At 41.6% G+C, this 22274-nt stretch overlaps 2 protein-coding genes and 1 non-coding gene across 5 annotated transcripts; all 3 read left to right on the forward strand.

The window, feature by feature from the left end:
• Nucleotides 1-7260: 7260 nt before the first annotated feature.
• On the forward strand, nt 7261-8866 carry LOC137828268 (transcription factor TGA4). 3 transcript variants are annotated; one of them, XM_068634759.2, is made up of 4 exons: nt 7261-7566; nt 7936-8210; nt 8308-8514; nt 8658-8866. In XM_068634759.2, the coding sequence occupies exons 1-4, from the start codon at nt 7470-7472 to the stop codon at nt 8775-8777; spliced, it is 699 nt and encodes a 232-aa protein (XP_068490860.1). In that variant the 5' UTR covers nt 7261-7469; the 3' UTR covers nt 8778-8866. The 3 variants fall into 3 exon arrangements, with proteins under 3 accessions (XP_068490860.1, XP_068490859.1, XP_090161234.1); XM_068634758.2 differs by having other exon boundaries at nt 7394-7566; nt 7891-8210; XM_090305108.1 differs by having other exon boundaries at nt 7396-7566; nt 8053-8210.
• A 2047-nt stretch (nt 8867-10913) lies between these two features.
• LOC137829243 (uncharacterized) lies at nt 10914-13518 on the forward strand. Its single transcript, XR_016523199.1, has 4 exons — nt 10914-10931; nt 11025-11219; nt 11525-12199; nt 12301-13518. It is a non-coding gene; the product is annotated as an uncharacterized LOC137829243 (transcript).
• Nucleotides 13519-15738: 2220 nt separating this feature from the next.
• LOC137829244 (uncharacterized) lies at nt 15739-17609 on the forward strand. Its single transcript, XM_068636043.2, has 2 exons — nt 15739-16548; nt 16896-17609. The coding sequence occupies exons 1-2, from the start codon at nt 15739-15741 to the stop codon at nt 17607-17609; spliced, it is 1524 nt and encodes a 507-aa protein (XP_068492144.2).
• The last annotated feature ends 4665 nt before the right edge of the window (nt 17610-22274 follow it).

Below are 22274 nucleotides of genomic sequence, written 5' to 3' on the forward strand. Positions count from 1 at the left end.
ATTATGTGACAATTACTATGTCAAAAGTCTTTATTTAATAATATGAAAACAACATACAGAGTTTCCCAAAATTATGCATACATGTACAAGTATATAATTTAAGTTTTGGCTTGCTGCTTTTGTTTACTATTTTCTACGTGGTTAACATGTATAAGGAAGCTACATGAATATATCATTTTTAAAATTACTTTCTTCATTAGTCTGTCATGAACATTGTATCTAAAAGATTACTAATGCTTTATTTTTGCAGGTATCAAATGAATTAAACATACATATATGAAAATAACATATCCGAGCTCATTTGATTACGAAGAATGTTTAAATAAAAGGTATATTTAGTTCATGTGTTTTTATTACTTTTGTATTTTATAGATCTTATATAACTATTTCATTATTTTGATAATGAAATGATGTTCTTTTCTATGGTTGTTTATACTTATCATTTATAATCCAAAATAGTAATTTATTTAGTATAATTGTAATTTCCAAAAACTTCCATCATTTGAATACAAAGAAAATATGAACATCATTCCTATGGTGTATTTTTAGACATATAATGTGTTCTGCTGGATTGGATTTAGGTGTTGGCTCATAAAAGTTTATCATTTCACAGTAAACGTATATTCTACCTCTAATAAAAATTTAATATTATAATATTACAAATTAAGTTTATAATTTTAAAAATATGATAGTGCGATTAACTATTATTCATTTTATTTTATCGTGTTATAAGTATTTTAAAATATTATTAATCTTCAATTTTTTCTATATTGTGATTTTAATATAATAATTATATATATTTTACATTTATATTGATTCTTAATTCATTTAATTTAAACTTATAAATTATTGTATAACTAATATTATAATTTAAAATATTACATTTTAGAAAAATAAATTTATTTAAATATATGTAATTTATTAATTATTTTAAATTCTAATATTATCATTTAAATAAATATAAAATATTTAAAATATTTCCGTTGCAGAGGTGAAGATACTAGTTTGTATACATTTGGAATGTTAAATTTATAATTAAAATTAGATTTTATTATTTAGTTTTAGTGTTAAAGGTTAAGATTCTTTAATATGATTTCATGCATTATAATATACTTGTTGAACCACAATTGAATTATTGAACTTCTCGATTTAAAAATAACTATTACATAACATAAATAAATTAATTAAATATGTGTATTTTAAATTAAATAAATTTGCGTAAATAATATTTTATTAAAATCTTATTGATAAATTTTTCAAAGGATATTGTTTTTCCTAACACTACCAAAATCGAGTAAGCACTGCACTACCTCTTGAACACTCTCTATACGTAACAGTAAAAAAAAGGTTTGAAAGTGCTAATCCACTCACCTTTCTAAAATCTTCAGTCATGTTCACCACTAATTACATTTACACATGGAAGTTTGGTAGAAAATAAAGACCTGAATACTTATGTGAGAAGCAAGTTTGTCACTAATACCATTTTCAACACTCTAGGTTATGTAATTACTCCACCATTGTTTACTTTGTTAAATTTGTCAGGTATTTCTGTTTTTAACTTTTACGAGTTAGTATAAAATTTAATAGGATATAATTAGGTGAAAATTTCATCTTATAAATTATTTTTATAAGACCAAGTTAGGTTTAAAGTCAAATCTTTTAATATGATATCAGAGTTATATAAATATTAGACAGTTAGAATATGTTTCGTTTACTATAGTTGTAACTATTTCCATATATATATATACCCATGCACTATCTTATATGCAAAATATAATATCATATTTTTAACTGAATCTTTCTTTCTCTAATTCCTTTAACATGTTTTACAGAGCTTTCTCTCTTTCATGACTTTTGTTCTTTCTTCTCCCTCAGTTACCTCTTCCTCTGTTTTTTTGCAACCCAACTCACCCATGGCTTTATCCTCCTTACATCATTTTTCCACCCTGATTACACTCAAACTCACGAATGAAAACTTTTTGATCTGGAAACAACAGATCTTTGCCACCCTCTGAGGTCTAGATCTCATGCATCTTCTTGATGGCACTAATATTCCATCAAAGTTTCTTCCCTCTAACGACCAAGATCAAGAACCCACTGAAAACCCTGTTTTTCTACTTCATCATAAGCAAGACCAGTTACTTGTAACCTAGTTACTTGCCTCAATGTCATCCTCCATTTTAACAGAAATGGTAGGTTTAGACACTTTTGCTGCCATTTGGAACCGCCTGTCAACATATTACGCATCTCACACCAGGGCCACCATCAAAAAGCTGCATCTTCTTCTTCACACACCAAAGAACGACAGAAACATTACCAACTATCTTCTTGATATCAAGAAGACTGTTGACTCCCTTTCTGCTATAGGTGCCTGCATTTCCACTGCGGAACACATTGATGCAATCCTCGATGTCTCTCGGAAGAATATGATGGTTTCATCACCGCTATTCTCTCTCGATCTGAACCATACACTGCTGATGAGCTCGAGTCTCTACTCCTTGCTCAAGAAGAAAGGTTTGAAAAACACAAATTCTTGCAAAACTCCATTATTCAAGCAAAGCACGTTTCTACATCATGGTCTTCTCCTCGTCCGAACAAGAAGCCCAGTTTTCAACACAAAGCCTATCGTGGTGGTCACACACATAATCGTTCTTCACATTCCACCTCGGTGAACTCTTTCCCTGAATCACGACCCATCTTTCGTCCTCCTGCACCATGGAATTCTTCAATACCGCATTGTCAGATCTGACACAAACAAGGCCACACTACTGATACTTGTTGGCGTAGGTATGATCCTCCTATCCATTCTTCTTACACAGCCAACGTATCACAATCTTCGTTCTTAGCAGATGATGACTGTGCTCCATCCATTCTAGGTGCACCTTCCACCATTGAGGATCCTCTTTGGTACCCTGACAGTGGAGCTTCAAATCATATAACAAAAGATTCCTCAGTTTTTCACACCAAATTACCTTATCATGGATCCAAAGCAAGGCCACACTACTGATACTTGTTGGCATAGGTATGATCCTCCTATCCATTCTTCTTACACAGCTAATGTATCACAATCTTCGTTCTTAGCAGATGATGACTGTGCTCCATCCATTCTAGGTGCACCTTCCACCATTGAGGATCCTCTTTGGTACCCTGACAGTGGAGCTTCAAATCATATAACAAAAGATTCCTCAGTTTTTCACACCAAATCACCTTATCATGGATCCAAAACTTTAAAGGTTGGCAACGACCAAGGTATGCACATAATACACACTAGCTCTGCTTTCTATGTTGTACCAAAAACAAACATCAAATTTCTTCTACGTAATCTGCTTCATGTTCCTCATATCACCAAAAATCTCATTAGTGTTGCCCAATTTACAAAAGATAATAATGTTTACTTTGAATTTTACCCTCACTCATGCTTTGTTAAACATCAAGACACACACCAAATCTTACTTCAAAGATTTCTTAAGGATGGTCTATATGTTTTTCCTTCTTCCACTGCTTCATTATCTTACACTGCTCACCATGCTTCCTACAAATCGCATGTTCCTCCTTTACAACTCTAGCATAGTAGAATTGGGCACAGTAGTTTTTCTGTTGTTCAACATGTTTTAAAAACCTGTAATATACAGTATACTTCTAAGAAGCAGTTTTGTAATGCTTGTGTGATTGGTAAGTCACATCAGCTACCTTTCCATGTGTCTACTAGACATTACACTGCACCTTTACAATTGTTTTTCATTGACATTTGGGGACCCTCACCTGTTTGTGTCTCCAATGGCTCAAGATATTATATTCCGTTTCTAGATGCTTATAGTCGTTATACATGGTTGTTTCTTATTTCCCATAAATCTCATGCTTCTATTGCTTTATCCCGTTTTAAGATCTTTGCTGAAAATCAAATTGGATATAAACTAAAAGCTATACAAACTGACAACGCTAAAGAATTTCTAAGTTTCAAACAGTTCACCACTGATTTTGGCATCCATCATCGTTTCATATGCCCTCACACACATGAACAAAATGGATCTATAGAAAGAAAGCATAGAGACATTATTGATATGGGGCTCACTTTTCTCTCTGTTGCTACCTTACCTATCAAGTTCTGGGGTGAAGCTTTCATGACAGTTGCGCACATCATTAACCTTCTCCCCTCCCCTGTTCTGGGTAACAAATCCCCTCATTCTCTTCTTTTCCCCAATGCCTCTGACTATATTCTTTTACGCACCTTTGGTTGTGCTTGCTATCCTCTTCTTCGACCCTATAACAAACACAAACTAGATTTTCGCTCTTCATGTTGTATTTTTCTTAGATATAGCATACACAACCGTGGCTACATCTGTCTTTCTTCATCTGGCAAAATTTACATCTATCGTCATGTTGTTTTTCAGCAAGATTTATTTCCTTATAATCTATCACAATACAATTTTATCCAACCTCCGGTCAATGACATTCCTACTTCTCATCCACCGCCTATTCCTTTAATTCTTTCGCAACCCTCATTTGTTCTTCCTCGTCATTCTACATCTATCTCCACACCTCCACCCACTAATGATATTGATAATAATCTAACTACCATAATAGAATCTCCCTCTTCTACTTCTTCTTCCAATGATCCACACACAAATAATCATCTTATGATAACACGGTCCAAAACAGGTATTTTTAAACCCAAAGCTTTCACCACTAACATTGATATGCACTCTTTTATTCCTACCATTGTCACTGAAGCTCTTCACTCACCACACTGGATTCAAGTTATGCGTGATGAATATAATGCACTTATTCAAAACCAAACTTGGCTTTTCACGACTCTTCCCAACAGATCCAAAGTCGTTGGCTGCAAGTGGGTTTTTAAAATCAAGTATAATGCTGATGGCTCATTCCAGAGGCACAAGGCACGTCTTATTGCCAAAGGATTCAGTCAAACTACAGGTACCGACTACACTGAAATCTATAGCCCCGTTGTCAAGCCAACAACCATATGTGTTGTCCTCTCCCACGTTGTGTCTGTTGCATGGCCCATACATCAAATTGATGTTAACAATGCCTTCTTAAATGGTGATCTTCGCAAAGATGTGTACATGTAGCAGCCCCCAGGATTCGAATCTTCATCTCCCAACCTCGTGTGCAAGTTACAGAAAGCTATATACGGCCTGAAGCAAGCACCACGCTCATGGTTTGAAAAGCTACGTCCCACTTTAGAATCATTTGGTTTTATTTCTACTAAGAGTGATACATCTCTATTTGTTAAGTTTCATCAATCTTTCACTATCTTCATTTTAATTTATGCTGATGACATTGTCGTTACAGGGTCTTCACCTACTCAAATTCAAGCCTTAATACAACGACTTGGCTCCTTCTTTGCACTCAAAGACTTAGGTCATTTCCACTACTTTCTTGGCATCGAAGTTGAACACATTAAAGATGGCAATATTCTTCTTTCTCAAACCAGATATATCAATGATCTTCTTCAGTGCACTCATATGACAGATGCTCACCCTGTACCCACTCCCATGCAATTTGCACTTCGTCTCTCCAAAGATGCATCTCCTGCTGTTCAAGATCCCTCTTTATACCGTTCTGTTGTTGGTGCCCTTTAGTACATCCTCGTCACACGTCCCAAGCTCTCCTATGTTGTAAACAAAGCCTGCCAATTTATGCAAAATCCACAGGAACACCACTAGAAGGCAGTCAAACGTATCCTCAGATACCTTGCTGGAACCACTGCTCATGGGTTGCTTATCAGAAGCAGTCCATCCATGGACATTCTCGCATTCAGTGACACAGATTAGGGAAGCGACGTCGACGATCGCAAATCTACAACTGGGTATTGTGTTTATCTTGGAGCTAATCTTATTACATGACCCTCTCATAAACAGAAAGTTGTCTCAAGGAGCAGTACATAGGTAGAGTATCGAAGCATAGCAATTGTTCTCACTGAAGTCATTTGAATTCATTCTCTTCTTCATGAACTGTTCATATCCACTAGCCAAGCCAAACTGTTCTCTAATAACCTGGGTGATGTTTTACTCAGTGCAAATCCCATTATACACTCTCGTACAAAACACTTGGAACTGGATCGTCACTTTGTCAGATACTACGCTCAAACACAATTTGTCAAACTACTCCATCTTCCTGCTCGTTTTCAGGTTGCGGATGCCTTTACAAAGGCAATCTCTGGGCCTTCTTTTATTAACTTTCATCGTAAAATTATGGTTATTGTGAAACCATAACTTTAAGGGGAGGGTATTAGGCAGTTAGAATATGCTTCGGTTACTATAGTTAACTACTTCCATCTGTATATATATACCCATGCACCAGGCATCTTATATGCATAATATAATATCATATTTTTCACTGTATCTTTCTCTCTCTCTCTCTCTCTCTTTCTCTATTTCCTTTAACAATAAAGTTTCTCATAACGAAAGTTTGTTGGACTTATTCGTTCACTTCGACCACTCATAAATATATGGTTTTACGGACAAGTTAGAAGATTTCAGCTTGTGAAGTGTGTTGGAAATCTTACATGATACTTCATGCTATATATAAGTGAGTGTACACCTCATCTTCTAAACAAGTGTCAAGGTATATAAGTGAGTGCACACCTCATCTTCTAAACCGATGTAAGATTGAGTTAAATTTAAAATCCTACTTCTTAATTATGGCCTTGTCTATTGCATCAACTTTTAATTTTGTTTCAAAAAGCCTTTCTTTCTTCCTTTCTTTTGATTTGATAAAGTGAAATAAAATAGCATTTCACGTACGATATAACAGTTTCAAACTTCCATTAACCCCTCCTTTAAATTTTATTCTGTAAAAAATATGCACTATTTGTTTGTCATTTAAAAATTTAATTTCTTACTCAAGAAGGAGGCCATATGAAAAGCATAGTGTTCTCTTTTCTCCACGTGAGATAAGATTAATAAGTTTTATTTATTTAAAGGCAAAAGGAAGATTCAGTGACGATTCAAGAATCTAGACAAGTTGGATGATACCTAGATAATAATAAAAAGTGGAGAAAGTGAGTCACAGAGCCACATCAGTAGTTTCAATGGGAATCTACCTCCTCGAAATGGAATTATTGGTGTTAAAATGATGATAGAGTACAGATTTTCCACATCAGTACTTTTGTCCCCTGATGGTTTGAAAGGCCAAAAGTGTACTAAGATGGTGGCTAATGGTTGGTTCATTTCTAAATATTCAATAAATCTATGTATGAAGGCATTAAAGGGTTAATAATACATGTTGTGGTGTCGTGTTATTAAGTGGGTTTGTTTGTGTTAGGTATAAAAAAAAGAAGACAAAAGGGTTGCACTGTTCTTGGTGTCCTTCCTTGTGAACAGTGGTCTCTTTTTCCTTTTTGTTGATATATATATTCACCTTGCATTCTTCATCCCATTTTCATCAATGCATTCAGAAATTGAATGCTAACTGGTTGCCATTCTGTTACCAGTTGAAAGAAAATCATGAGTTCATCCAACCAGTCCAATCAGGGCAGCAGATTTTTAGCAGATAAGCCTAAGAATGTGGTTGATGCTAAAGAAAAAATCTTCAGAATTGATGGTAAGAACAATTATAAAGTTAATGCTGTTCCATTTTTTTGGCAACTTAAGTTTTAATGTCAAAAACCTTCTAGGATTTTAATGGAAAACTTACATAGAAATGAGATTAATCCATGATAAAATATAATAATAATGTAATTAGCAAGAATAGTGGTATAGTTAATGATCACTGATAAGATTAACTTATAGAATAGTCAGTACTAAAATATATTTGTATGATATAAGATGTAAAAGATGTAAAGTAACTTTCATTCGAAAATGGAAACTTATGCCTCTTGTGGTGACTTGTATTATTCTTTTGTTCGTTATCTGTTTCCATTATAAGTCGTTGCAGCAATTACAAAACCAACTGAAGTTAAGAATTCCGCAGGAAACACAACATTTGTGACAAATGGACGTTGGTTGGAAAAACATAACAGACTTATTTGTGAGATACGGAGTGCTTTAAATGATGAAGTTGTTGATGACAAACTAGTGTTTCTTATAGACATAGTTATGAAGCACTATTTTGAACTCTCGGAGAAGAAAACAAGTGCTGCAAATTTTGATGTCAGCATTAATGTTGCTTCTGCTGCGACTTGGTGCACAACAGCTGAACGCAGTCTATGGTGGATTGGTGGATTTCGCCCTTCTCAACTGCTTCAGGTAAAGCTTGTCTCGTAAAATTCTCATGCATGGAAAGAAAATGAGAAAAAAATGACCACAATATCTATATGCTTCATAATGTCTGCCTTGGAAACAGGTTATTTTGCCTCAACTTCAACATTCGTGTTCTCAGCAGCAACTTTCTGATATTTGGAATTTTGTACAATCAAGTGAACAAGTAGAATATGCTCTTGCACGAGGCATGGACAAACTTCACCAAATCCTTCATACTGCAACAACAACAGAAGGTGACAAAGGACTCAAACTGACGTGTGCCCCACAACACATGAGATTTCTAAAGCAGGTAATGAATGCATGCATGCATGCATGCATTGAATACAATTTTTCTATATCATAATTGTTTTTGGTATTAGTTTGATTTTAAAAAGTGGTAATAACAATTTGTTTGAAACACTTTAACATTTAACATGGTTTGTTGTTAAACAGGCGAATGATGTTCGACAGGAATTTTTGCGTCAACTATGTGGTCTGCTCACAAATAATCAGTATGCGGAATTCTTACTTGGTGTGGGGGAACGCCTCTGTAACCCTTCCAGCTCCCTTTGAACACTCCATCAAATATGAAAGTGGAAATGTTATTCTTAAGTTTATTACAAAATTATAAATAAATATTGTTGGGCACATTTTATTTGTTACATTTCCTTATTTCCACAGCTTTTATTCTCATGTTTAGAACTCAGTAGTTCATTAGTTTAACTTATAATCCACTAATCTAGTTCATGATTGAGCCAAACTGATCCAATTTTTAAAACATGAATATTAATTAAAAATGACCATAATTCCAATCATCATCTATCATACACAACACACCAAAGAAAAATAAAGCAATTTCTTTTAAAAAAATGAAAACAAATCATAATCATGCATTGTTGAATATGTCTAAATGAAAAGAAAATATATATTGAAATAAAATTTACTACAATTGATAGGTTGAAAGTGAAACTGTGACAGCCCCTCAAGTTTGTGGTTGAGTTTAGTGTTGGGTTCGACCCAACGGAGCTTTTTGAAGAACAAAACGAACCTATGTACCTGAATCAGAAACTGCATCTAAAAAGCTCATACTAATTTAGGACTTTTTTGGAGTTATTTGAAGAAAAAAAAATAGAAGAAAATTGAAATTATTTTCTTAAACATAAAAAAATAAAAAGTAAAATTAGTTTATACATAAGTTAATTTATAAAAAAATATATAATATATAAAGATTAATTATAATTTAAGAAAAAATGAATTAATTTTTTTCTTAAAAATAATTTCATATGAAATCTTAATTGTTTGGGTTTTTAAAAACATTAACTCCACCCTGTAACTCAAAGCTTTAATCCATAAGACACCATAAGCAAACAAGAGCTTGTAATCTTGTAGCTGAATCAGGATAAAAAAATGACTATGCTTAGATATAAAAGTTGAGAAAATGTTCCTACAGATGATAATCAGAAGATGTTAATGAAAACATAAGTTTCAGCAAAGACATTGGGGAAGAAAGAGATTAGAAGATGAGTTTTGTCATTTTGGTTTTGGGGTGTTACAGCAAGAGTGAATTGTAAAATTGGGAAAATGCATATAATGGTAGTTTGCTGGAACATAGGTGGAAAGAGTTTGAGTGGCGGGCCGGCACTGTGTGACTCCACTCACTCCAATTTCCAACTGTGTATGAACAACCTGTCTCTGCTGTCTACCCTTGGATTTTCAGAATCTTGCTGTCACTTTCTCACAAAAACCTTATATATTCTTTTCCAATACCGAATTCTTTGTACCTCCAAAATTTTCACCCTCAAAAAGTTTTCAACCGTTTTTCACAACCATTCCTCCCTCTCTCTCTCATTCTGTTTCAGAACCTTGTGAGTGTGAACTTTACTCAATCACTGACAACCCTTGCTGAAAAGATACAAACTTTTGCTTAACGTGTAACCCCAGAACAGACTTTTCCTTCCCATTAGTCTACACTGCAGTGCTACTCTTATTGTCTTGGTTTGAACATTGAATTTGTCCTCTTATATAATGTATATTTTGTTCATCATTGGTCTTTTTTTAAGCAGTAACAACACTACAGTGCCTTACCTAGTTCTGGTGGTGTTTCATCTCTTGATGTTCTTTGGCTACAATTGAACTTCATTTGGGTTTGGGACTAGATACGCTTGGTAGATGCTAGACTTAGAACATGAAGGAACCATGCTAAAATGCTTTTGACATTCCTTGCCTGCACATTTGTGAAGCATGATTTGAGGAATTTTTTTGAACAATTTTAGCAAAATCGTTCTTTTACTTGCACCCTTTTTGCAGAAATGGTCATTCAAAAGGAAAATGAAAATTAGTCAAAGGTAAAAAAAACCATTTAATCTAGAAGATTTTTTCATCAAGTTTGTATATGAACTTTAATAAATACAGACATAACACCATGGGTTGTCATAGCATATAGGGAAACAAGCATGTATTAGGTATTTTACCCATAATTCATTCAGAAAAATTATGCTCCTAATTAAACTTATTGGAACTAAAATATATGTAATTTTTAAGCTTATGTCATGATGTCCTATATGTTCTATTCCCTTGTACCAAATGCTATCCATTTTTATGATGCTTGGATAGACTGATTAAATAGTAGTAAATTTCAGTTTTGTTATGATAAAATATTTATTTTTATTCATAAAATATTTTATTATGATAATTCTCTATTAAAAAGTTATGGGTCTGATAACTCTTGTTTTTTTTAGAAAAAGTTCATGTCCTCTGTTTCTGTGCTCTTTTTTTACAGTGTTATTACCAATGCTGGTGCATACTCCAGTAGCATTATAGTTTGAATTTTCTCTACTCTTATTTCCACTTAGTTAGGTATCAAAGTTAGGCCCCAAAATTAGGAGCTATGTCGCTGGTGTTACATCAATAAACTTAGCTAAATACGTGCCTGCAGCTGAGGAGGATAAAGACACTAAAATTATAGTTCCTTTGAATATCCCTGGCACCAATGATACCACTAATCTCTCACTTTCTGTAAGTTCTCTTATGTTCCTCTTTTTCTTTTTTGTCATTTTAATTTTCTTTGCAATTAATTATAATATATAAATGAATATAAATTTCACTTTATAAAATTAATTGTGAAGTTGAAACTTAAAAGTCTACTCTTTATAAGATGATCAGAATTTATTTTTATCAAACCACCCGCTGAAATTAATGAAAATTTTGATATTGTATAAGTTTTAAAAGTAATTTTTATTATTTTTTATAAATTTATTGTTATAGTATAAAAAAAACTCAATTGATAATGATATTCCATAATCATATGTGTTTCTTTTCAGTTATCTCTTAGTTTGCTAAAACTGGATGCCCTTCAAGAATATTTGGATGCAGTGCAAAGATCAACAGTGTTTACTCCTTCATTACCTTGTTCTGTAGAACCTCTCTCAACAAATAAAGACGAATATACTACACTCAAAGCAGGTCTGAGAAGAGTAAAAATCTTTGTTGATTATGTATCAGCTGGAAGGGCCAAGAAGGTAAGTTCCAAAGATGAAGGAAGTGATGGTAGGAGTTCCAACAGAAGCGAGGATTTTGAATATAGGTCTACATCTGATGCAGATTCCCTGAATAACGATGCTGCAATTAACTCAGAGGAGGATTCTTGTGAGAGACATTCGTTGACCTATGAGAATCTGGCCTGTGGGAACTATGCAGGAGGATTACCATATTCAAGTTCAATTGTTAATGGTAAAGATGAGTGCTGGATCCACTACAGTAGCCAAAAATCAGATTATAGAGGTGCACGTGTTGACAACTACAATACATGTGATCAGATTGAGTATCACAACTCAAAACATCGAATCCTTTCTTGGAGGAAAAGGAAACTGCACTTTAGATCAGCCAAGGTGAAAGGGGAGCTACTTCTGAAAAAACAATATCGAGAAGAGGGTGGAGATGATATTGATTATGATCGTAAGCTGCTAAGCTCTTCTGATTATTACACTTGTGGAAAGGTATGTATCATAAGCACAACTTGTCTTTCTTGTTCCATTTTTACTTGTCTTGTATTTTAGAACAAGATTTGAAGCAATTGAAGTATACATGTTTCTTGCAGTGCCATAAAATACAAGATAGTATCACTACTAGTCAATCATTTGTTCCTGAATTCGAGGAGAAGAGTTTCAGTGTAGGGGGTTGGGAGCAGAAAGAGGTCATTAGCAGAGATGGACAGATGAAGCTCCATGCCCAAATCTTTTTCACTTCAATATATCAAAGGAGCGAACATGTTGCTGGGGAGAGTGCATGTGCTGTCCTGGTTGCTCTCGTTGCTGATTGGTTGAAAGTGAATCAAGTTTTGTTGCCTATCAAGTGTGAATTTGATACCCTGATTAGAGATGGATCATCAGAATGGAGAACACTATGTGAGAACAAGGACTTCATAAAGAGGTTTCCAGATAAACACTTTGATCTTGAAACTGTTCTACAAGCCAAAATCCGTCAAGTATCTATAGTCCCAGAAAAGTCCTTCGTTGGATTTTTCATTCCAGGGGAACCTGAGAGTGAAGGTTTTGACTTCCTTCATGGTGCAATGTCCTTTGATAGCATATGGGAGGAGATTAGCCATTCTGCATCAGAACTTCACATGGCTGGGAGCCTTTGGTGTACATAGTAAGTTGGAATGACCATTTTTTTGTTCTAAAGGTTGAGAAAGATGCTTACTACATTATTGACACTTTGGGGGAGAGACTACATGAAGGATGCAATCAGGCCTACATCTTGAAATTTGATGCAAGCACAAAAATTGAGAAACTGGCTAAGAAGGAAAAGAAAGCATTGGAGCCAAAACCTCTCAATGTTGCAGTGGAGATAAATGGTTCAGAAGAAAATGCAGTTGATGAATCTTTCATGGTCACACCAAATGAGGGCAATGATAGAAGGGAGGGGATCATATGTAGAGGCAAGGAGTCATGCAAAGAGTACATAAAAAGCTTCTTGGCTGCAATTCCCATAAGAGAGCTTCAGGTTGATGTCAAGAAAGGCTTAAAAGCATCCATGCCACTTCATCATAGACTCCAAATTGAGTTTCACTACACACATCAAGTAACCAATGACACAAGAACTAACAAATCCTGTTTTCTCAACAATGGCAGTTTCTTAATGCAATTATAGAGAGTTACTCTCTTAAGTTTGTTGTACTGTTTAACTAGTTTTAGAAACGTAATTGAAGTGATGAACCTGAGCTGAAGATTCAGTTTTTTACAAGAATTTTCATGGACTTGTTTTCTAATTAATAATGTTCTTAATTATGTTAAAAGACTTTTTTGGATTTTAACACTGATTGTCTAACAGATCACATTATGGGTATCTTTTGTCACTCTCTTCTATTTTCGGTTTTTGTACTGGTATGGACGAGACCGACACGTGGACTCCCCTGACCGAGACCCATTTGGCTGCCCGAGACCGGGTCTACCTGACCGAGACCAGGGGAATCTGGCCGAAGTCTTGGCCGAGGCGACCAATACCTAAGAGACTTGGCCGAAGCCAGGTAAGCTTGGTCGAGACGAGTAGCATCACCACGGCCGGTCGGCCGACCCATACTACTGTTAACGCTCAAACCAAGGTCAATGGAGCTAATCTGCTATTAAGAATTAGATAATACAACCCTAAGCGAGATCCACTCCGCTAATCGGGCCCAATAAGGTAAGCCCGTTAGAATAATATAAATAGCACACATCTCAAGGAGAAAGGTACGTCATTTATTACTGTTCACCTGCCAGAGTGCTGATCACCCGCTTTACTGACTTGAGCATCGGAGTGCCTTCGCAGGTACCCCCACCATCCGATGTTCACCGAGACCGAGTGCCGAAGGAGAAGCAAGAGGACGAGAAGAACCCTAGTTCATCACCCAACAACCTGACCGACTGAAGGAAGAAGTAGAAGACTTCAATAGTTCTCTAGGTCCCATCTCCCTGGTAGGAACAATTGGCGCCCACCGTGGGGCCGAGAGAAACTAGCTGAAGGAAAAAAGTAGATGGTCTCAACCAGAAGCATGGAGAGAATGAGTGAAGCCGACCAGACGATGTTGCTGTTGTCTCTCTAGAGAGAGATGGCCGAGATGAGGAGAAAGACCGAGGAGACTGCCCAGAAGAACGAGCAGGAGCTGCAGGTTCTCCGTAGGGAGAACGAAGAGATGAAAAAGAAGCTAGGGGAGGGAGGACCTTCTGTCATACCGAAGAACGTTGTCGGAAAGTCCTACATCTCTCCCCCCAACCCGGATGTGGCTGAGGGGACGAGAGGCCGACCCCTTCCCCGGGAAACCGAGATGGATGACGAATCATGCCTGATAAGGTCCGCCCGGACGACCGTGACGGCCGACTCGACCCGCCAACATCCTTTCACCAACACCATTATTGAAGTCCCACTGCCTGAGAAGTGGAAGGGTTTCAACCGAGACTGATATGATGGGTCTATTGACCCGGATGAGCATATGGACGCTTACACCATCCATATGAGCCTCTACACCTCGGATGACGCTGTGTTATGTCGAGTGTTTCCTACGTCCTTAAAGGGAGAAACCCTTAGTTGGTTCACCAAGCTCTCACCCAACTCCATTTACAACTTTGCCACACTTGTGACAAAGTTTGAAACCCAGTACGCAACCAGCCGGCCGCACCACCTGACCTCCATCGCCTTGGTAGGCATCCGCTAGGAGAAGGGAGAGTCCCTAAGAACCTTCGTTGATAGGTTCAGCAAGGTGGCAATGAGCATCCGGAACCTGAGTCTGGACGTTGCCATGCACCACATGCCGACAGCCCTATGTCCAGGCCCCTTTGCTGACAACCTCTGCATGCAGCCAGCCGACAACCTCTGCATGCAGCCAGCCGACAACCTGGACGAGCTGAGGAAGAGAGCTGCTAAATACAAGCAGCTGGAAAAACTCAGAGAGTTCCGTAACCAGGCCCGGGCAGAGGCCAGTGGAGATAAGAATAAGGAGGAGAAAGACTGTCAGGGGCGGCCGAGCCAAAGGAATGACCGACACCGAGACAACCGGGACCGACCAATCCGATTCTCGAGATACACACCCCTGATGACCGAGAGGGGAAGGATTCTGGACGAGGCCCTCAACGCCGAGTTAATCCCTCCTCCAAGGAAGGTCGCCAACCCAAACAATGTCGACCGAAGGAAGTAGTGTCAATATCACCAAATCAGCGGGCATTCGACCGAGGAGTGCTAGGCTCTGAAGGATAAGATTGAGGAACTTATCCAAGCCGGACATCTCCGCTGGTTTGTTAGAAACGGCCGAGACACACCCCGCCGGGTGGATCCACCTCGGCGGAGGAGGTCACCACAACGTGGTCGAAATGACCGAGATAACAGAGACGAACGACAGCCTGTAAGGGACGATCCTCCCCGAAGAGACGACCCTCCCAGGGAGGCCGACAGAAGAGGTAATAGGGAGGTTATCAACACCATAGTCGGCGGCTTCGCTAGGGGAGGGAGCACCAACAACGCCCGGAAGAAGCACCTGCGGGCGGTGCACCACGTAAACACGATGGCATTCCGGCCGAGGATGCCACCCATCACCTTTACGAACGAGGACTTTAAGGGCGTGGATTACCGCCAACAGGACGACCCGATGGTAATAGCGGTCGATATAGACCGATTCACCATCCGAAAGACCCTCGTGGACCAAGGAAGTTCGGTAGACATCCTCTACTGGAAAACGTTCAAGGCCATGAAGATAGCCGGAACTGAGATGATGCCCTACGACGACCATGTGGTAGGGTTCTCGAGTGAGAGGGTAGGTACCAAGGGCTACATTGAGCTCTATACCACCTTCGACGAAGGGAAGAATACTAGGACCATCAAAATCCGATACCTGGTCATCGACGCCAACACCTCCTACAATATCCTCCTCGGCCAACCGTCCATCAACCGGCTGATGGCCATCGTATCAACCCCTCACCTGACAATGAAATTCCCTTCGAGGACAGGGGACATTCTCACGGTCCACGTGGACCAGAAAGAAGCACGAGAGTGCTACGCCGAGAGCCTCCGGGTGGAACCCTTAAGGAATGACACCTCTCCCCTCAGGGTGAGAAAGTCCTCCCGAAAGGACTACTCACCCAGGAAGGACTGGTCGAGGACAGTCGAGCCAACCGTAGCGTTGGTGGACCTCGATCCCCGGGCGGCCAAGGATAGACTGGAGGCGAGAGAAGAGCTGTGGAGAGTACCCCTCCTCGATGAAGAGCACAACACCGCTGTAGGAACGGCCATGGCAGCTGTCGAAGCCGAGATCATGCACGTCGGGCTGAAAAAGAATATGGACATGTTCGCCTGGACACCGGCCGACATGCCAGGGGTGAGCCCGGATGTCATCACCCACCGAATGTCAATATTCAAAAAAGCCCGGCCGATCTTCCAGAAAAAGAGGGATCTGAGCGATGAAAAGCGCCTAGCGGCAAAGGAAGAGGTCGAGAAACTCCTATCAGTCGAATTCATAAGGGAGGCCCGATACACGACTTGGTTGCCAATGTCATCATGTTCACCAAGCCGAATGGCAACTAGAGGATGTGCGTCGACTACAGAAACATCAACCGTGCATGTCCGAAGGATACCTATCCCCTTCCAAACATTGACCGCCTGGTAGATGGGACGGCTGGACACAAAATTCTGAGCTTCCTGGACGCTTACTCTGGCTATAACCAGATAAGCATGCACCCCAGGAACAAGGAGAAGACGACCTTCATGACGGCCGAAACCAACTACTATTACGAGGTCATGCCGTTCGGCCTCAAGAATGCGGGGGTGACCTACCAGCGCCTCATGGACAAAATCTTCAAAGGCCTAATCGGCCGAGCGGTAGAGGTATACGTGGACGACATAGTCATAAAGTCTGACTCTTTCGAACAACATCTGAAGGACCTGAACAAGGTCTTCAGAGCCCTTAAAGGGGTCAACATGAAGCTCAATCCCAAAAGGTGCACATTCAGGGTTGAGGGGGGGAAGTTTTTAGGCTTCATGCTTACCCACCGGGGGATAGAGACTAACCCCGACAAATGTCAGGCCATACTTGGCATGAGAAGTCCGAATAGCATCAAGGAGATACAACAACTCCTGGGGCGCCTGACTGCCCTCTCCAGATTCGTCCCACGCCTGGCCGAGAGAACGAGACCGATGGTCCAGCTGCTCCAAAAGGGCACCAAGTTCGTTTGGGATGACCGATGTGAAGAAATCTTCAAACAGCTTAAGGAGTTCCTCACATCCCCCACCGTCATCCAGAAGCCGAGACCCGACCACCCAATCCTGGTGTATTTGGTAGTCTCGGAGGAGGCAGTCAACGCCGCTCTGGTACAGGAGTCCGAGGGCAAGGAATGGCCGGTGTACTTTGTCAGTCGGACCCTCCACTCGGTCGAGATGTGATACCATATGATCGAGAAGGTGCCCTCGCCCTAGTCCTCACGGCGAGATGGATGTGCCCCTACTTCCAAAACCACTAAAAAATTGTAAGGACCGACTATCTCATTTTTAAAATTTTATCTAAGCCGGACCTTGTAGGAAGAATGATAGGTTGGTCGGTCGAATTGTCCGAGTTCGACATACGCTATGAACCGAGGAGCGCCATCAAGTCCCAGTGCCTGGCCGATTTCTCGACCGAACTGACACCACTGCCCACCCTCCCGGGCGGGTGGACGCTATATGTGGAAAGCTCCTCAAATAAAACGGCCTGTGGAGCAGGAGTCGTCCTGGAAGGGTTGGGCGACCTCTTTCTGGAGCAAGCACTCCAATTTGGATTCCGGGCGACCAACAACCAGGCCGAATACGAGGTCTTGCTTGTTGGGCTGAACCTAGCCTACGACATGGGAGCATGCGAAGTCACATGCAAAAGCGACTCCCAGGTGATGGTTGGCTAGGTCAACGGAGAATTCGAAGTAAAGGAACCTCTGCTGCAACGATACTTCCACGCGACCAAAAACAACATTGCCTGTTTCAACAAAGCACCCTTGGAACACATACCGAGGGAAGACAATAAAAGGGCTGACATCTTGTCCAAGCTGTCGATCACCAAGAAGAAGAGCCATCAGAGATCAGTCATACAAATATGGATGAGACACCCCAGTGTGACCGAGGCTGAGGCCGAGACCGACAATTGGATGACACCCGTCATCCAGTACCTAAGGGACGGCACATGCAAACCGGAGCAGGAAAGGCGATGAAGCAACAGTGCGCCCGGTACATCATGATTAACGAAGACTTGTACCGAAGAGGATACTCGACCCCCTTGCTGAAATGCATCACCAATAAACGGGCCGAGTACATTCTGGTCGAGATCCACGAGGGAGTCTGTGTAAATCACTCTGGGGCGAGGACGATGGTCGCTAAGGTCCTGAGGGCCGGCTACTACTGGCCGACCGTCTAGGGCGACTGTGTTGAATACGTGAAGAAATATGCCAAGTGCCAGGAGTTCGGCCCTCTCCACCACACAAGGCCGGAAGAGCTGTACAACATTACCTTCCCATGGTCGTTCGCCATTTGGGGGATGGACATTATCGGCCCATTTTCGCCAGGAAAGGGCAAACCAAGTTCCTCCTGGTGGGAGTCGACTACCTCACCAAGTGGATTGAGGTCGAACCCCTTGCATCCATCTCGGTCAAAAATGTGCAAAACTTCATATAGTGGAGCATTGTCTGCCGATTTGGCGTCCCGCACACAATAATAACTGACAATGGCCAACAGTTTATTGACCGAGGCCTACAGTCCTTTTATGACGACCTGGGCATCAAGTCTGTCATGGCCTCGGTAGAACACCCGCAAACCAATGGGCAGGCCGAGGCTGCCAACAAGGTCATACTCAACGAGCTAAAAAGGGCAACCTCATCTAGAGGATGCGCAGCGATGCGAGAAAAAATGAAGGGAAATTCTCGTCCAACTGGGAGGGACCTTTCCTAGTCCGAGAAGTCGCAAAAGGAGAAGCATATCACTTAGAGTGGCTTTCAGGAAAAATTGTACCGAGGACTTGGAATGCCACGCATCTCAAGTTCTACTACAACTAAAATTAATAAATCACGCACTCTTTCCTCATCATATCAAGGAGGTTTTAATGAGGCGTTTTCATCAAAGCACTAGCACCATTCTACCAACAACCACTCGGCTCGGTCTGGATGAAGCCTTAACCAGCATACCCTGTCGAGACCGACCCATCAGGTTTGGTCTGGATGAAGCCTTAACCGACATACCCTGCCAACACCTCTCTCGACTCGTTCTGGATGAAGCCTTAACTGGCATACCCTGCCGAGACCGACCCATCAGGTTTGGTTTGGATGAAGCCTTAACCGGCACACCCTGCCAACACCTCTCTCGGCTCGGTCTGGATGAAGCCTTAACCGGCATACCCTGTCGAGACCGACCCATCAGGTTTGGTCTGGATGAAGCCTTAACCGCCATACCCTGCCAACACCTCTCTCGGCTCGGCCTGGTCGAAGTCCTAATCGGCATACCCTGCCGAGACCGACCCATCAGGTTTGGTTTGGATGAAGCCTTAACCGGCATACCTTGCCAACACCTTTCTCGGTTCGGTCTGGATGAAGCCTTAACCAGCATACCCTGTAGAGACCGACCCATCAGGTTTGGTCAGGATGAAGCCTTAACCGGCATACCCTGCCAACACCTCTCTCGACTCGGCCTGGTCGAACCCCTAACAAGCATACCCCGGTCGAGACCGATCGAAACACACTGCAGCGACCATCCTAACTTGCGCGACTTAACACTTGTAATTAATGGTCGATCGCCCAATTCAACTTGTTCGATTAAACATTCGCAATTAATGGACGACCGCCCAATTCAACTTGCTCGATTAAACATTCGCAATTAATGGCCGACCGCCCAATTCAACTTGCTCGATTAAACATTCGCAATTAATGGTTGACCGCCCAATTCAACTTACTCGATTAAACATTCGCAATTAATGATCGACCGTCCAATTTAACTCGTGCAATTAAGGCAATCACATAAAAATGGTTGACCGCCCATTTAATTAAAGACCAACTTGTTTAACTTGTGAATTTTTCACACATAACATTACGAAAGAAAAGTTGGACGATACATTAAAACAACAAAAGAAGGAAGCCACACCCCGACCTCGGAGGAAACAAAAAAACAAGAAAAGGCCACAAGCCGTCCAAGGGCAACCTAATCTTGAATCTCAACACATTCCCCCTCCTCGGCCTCCCCCTCCTGGGTCTCGGTTGTTCCAGCCTCTTGAGCAGTCAAGGGAGCCACCTCAAAACTCGGCACCAACCAACCCTGATGAACTTCGCAATCAATGTCAAATTCACCAGAGGCCGGCGGCCCCCCATAAAGAACATGGGCTTGGCGCACGGCTCGGTTGAAGCACTGCTTCAGCAGCTCCTCCGATTCCTCATAGTTCTCGTCAAGCTCAGCTTCAGCCTGATCCTTTGCAGCTTGGAGGGCGGCCAACTCAGTGACCGAGGATGAGAGCTTCTCATCCCTCTCCTCGATCATCTTCCTTACCTCGGCAAGCTCTACGGCCGCCCTCAACTTCTCAACCTCCAAGTGCTGCCTCGCCTCAACAACGTCCTTCTGTGCCAACTCCCTCTCGGCCGCCTCTTGAGCAATCCTGACCGACAGGTCATTATTGGCAGCCAAAGACTGCTTCAAGTCTTCTGTGGCTTCGGCCAGTTGATGCTCTAGCTGCGAGACATCCTCGGCCTGACAGTCTCGCCCTTGAATCCCGTTTTGGACGAGGACGAAGGAGCGGCACATTAGCTCAAAGCCGCCTCTTAGGAGGTCCGAGGGAGAGACATCTCGCAAGGACTCCCGGGTTTCATCTGGGAGCGTCACGCGAACCCTTCGCGTAAACTGATATCCGCTCCCTAAAATGTCGAAGGGTGAGGGTGAAGCCCAGGCATCGGTCTTGGATGGACCAGCCCCACGCTCTACGGGCCTGGGCGAGGGTGGCGCCACCTCGGCCGCCTCCCGACGAGGCGGAGGTGTCGGCATAGACCCGAGCGAGCGGGTGGTAGTTGCCACATTACCACCATCTCTCGGTCGTTTCTTGGACTTGTGGGAAGGCCTGGCCGTTCCTTTGGACTTCTCGGCTCTGTCGGCCTTCGGCGGCAGCACCTCTAGGCTACGACGGCCCTTGCGCTCGGCTACCTTTTGCCTGTGCTTGTCAAGGACACTCACAGCGGTCGGTCGTTCTTGAACCATGACCTCTGCAAAACAACAAAAAATAAACAAGTTAAAGAAAACCCAAAACCGACCGACAAAGCTAGGAGGACCGACCAACAAGGATAAAGCAGAACCCATACCCCTAGCGGTCGCCCATCGCGCCGTCTTGGTGTATGCACCGATCAGCCCCGACATGGAAACTTCCTCGGGAGGGCATCAAAGAGGGAAAAAAACCCCAACTCATCCTCACCCTCTGTCGGCCTTGGCCACACCTTGAAATCACAAGGCTGGTGAGTCCAATACAGAGGAAACCTCGACCGGCCGGCCGAGTCGAAGAAACAGGTCGTCGCCTCGGGCCGAATGATAACCTTCTCAAACTGCTCCTTAAAACGCTTATAGGAGAGGGCGAAGGAATCAAACAACACATTGCCCGACAGACCTTACCAAGGAATGCCAAGCAGCCTTTTTGGCAGGATGAGAAGTATAGTAAGAAAGAAAGCAAGAAAGGGTGGGGTGAAGGCGTATAATGTCGCACAACAGGCGAAAGGCCTGAAGAGACGCCCAGGTATTTGGGTGAACCTGGGTGGGAGCCACATTGAGCGCTTGAAGAACGCCCATTGTGAACTCATCAAATGGAAAGGGGACCTGGAGGTCCGTGAAAAAGCAGGCGTACATATAAAAGAATGGGGGGTCGGTTCCCGACCGCCACAAGCAAACACTCTCGGTCGCCCCGCAAGGCAAAACGCCAAAGTAACTAGAGTACTCGTCCGCCTTCAGAATCGAGTGCTTGGCCAAGAACTTGGTCACAGATGCCACGGTCCTGTAGTTGGACGAGATCTCGACAACCTTAGGGTCCACCCAACTAAGGTCCGAGAGCGGAATGGCCGACGAGGGATC

The sequence above is a fragment of the Phaseolus vulgaris genome, chromosome 7, assembly GCF_051622355.1.
Source record: "Phaseolus vulgaris cultivar YP4 chromosome 7, ASM5162235v1, whole genome shotgun sequence".
Taxonomy (NCBI): Eukaryota; Viridiplantae; Streptophyta; class Magnoliopsida; order Fabales; family Fabaceae; genus Phaseolus; species Phaseolus vulgaris.

Excerpts from the sequence above, each read along its gene's own strand:
- LOC137828268 (XM_068634758.2), top strand. The coding sequence starts at position 7,470 with ATGAGTTCATCCAACCAGTCCAATCAGGGCAGCAGATTTTTAGCAGAT. Across the intron at positions 7,567-7,890 it reads AAAAATCTTCAGAATTGATG|TCGTTGCAGCAATTACAAAA; the intron begins GTAAGAACAATT and ends TTCCATTATAAG. Across the intron at positions 8,211-8,307 it reads GCCCTTCTCAACTGCTTCAG|GTTATTTTGCCTCAACTTCA; the intron begins GTAAAGCTTGTC and ends CCTTGGAAACAG.
- LOC137829244 (XM_068636043.2), top strand. The coding sequence starts at position 15,739 with ATGGCATTCCGGCCGAGGATGCCACCCATCACCTTTACGAACGAGGAC. Across the intron at positions 16,549-16,895 it reads CACCGGCCGACATGCCAGGG|ATAAGCATGCACCCCAGGAA; the intron begins GTGAGCCCGGAT and ends GGCTATAACCAG.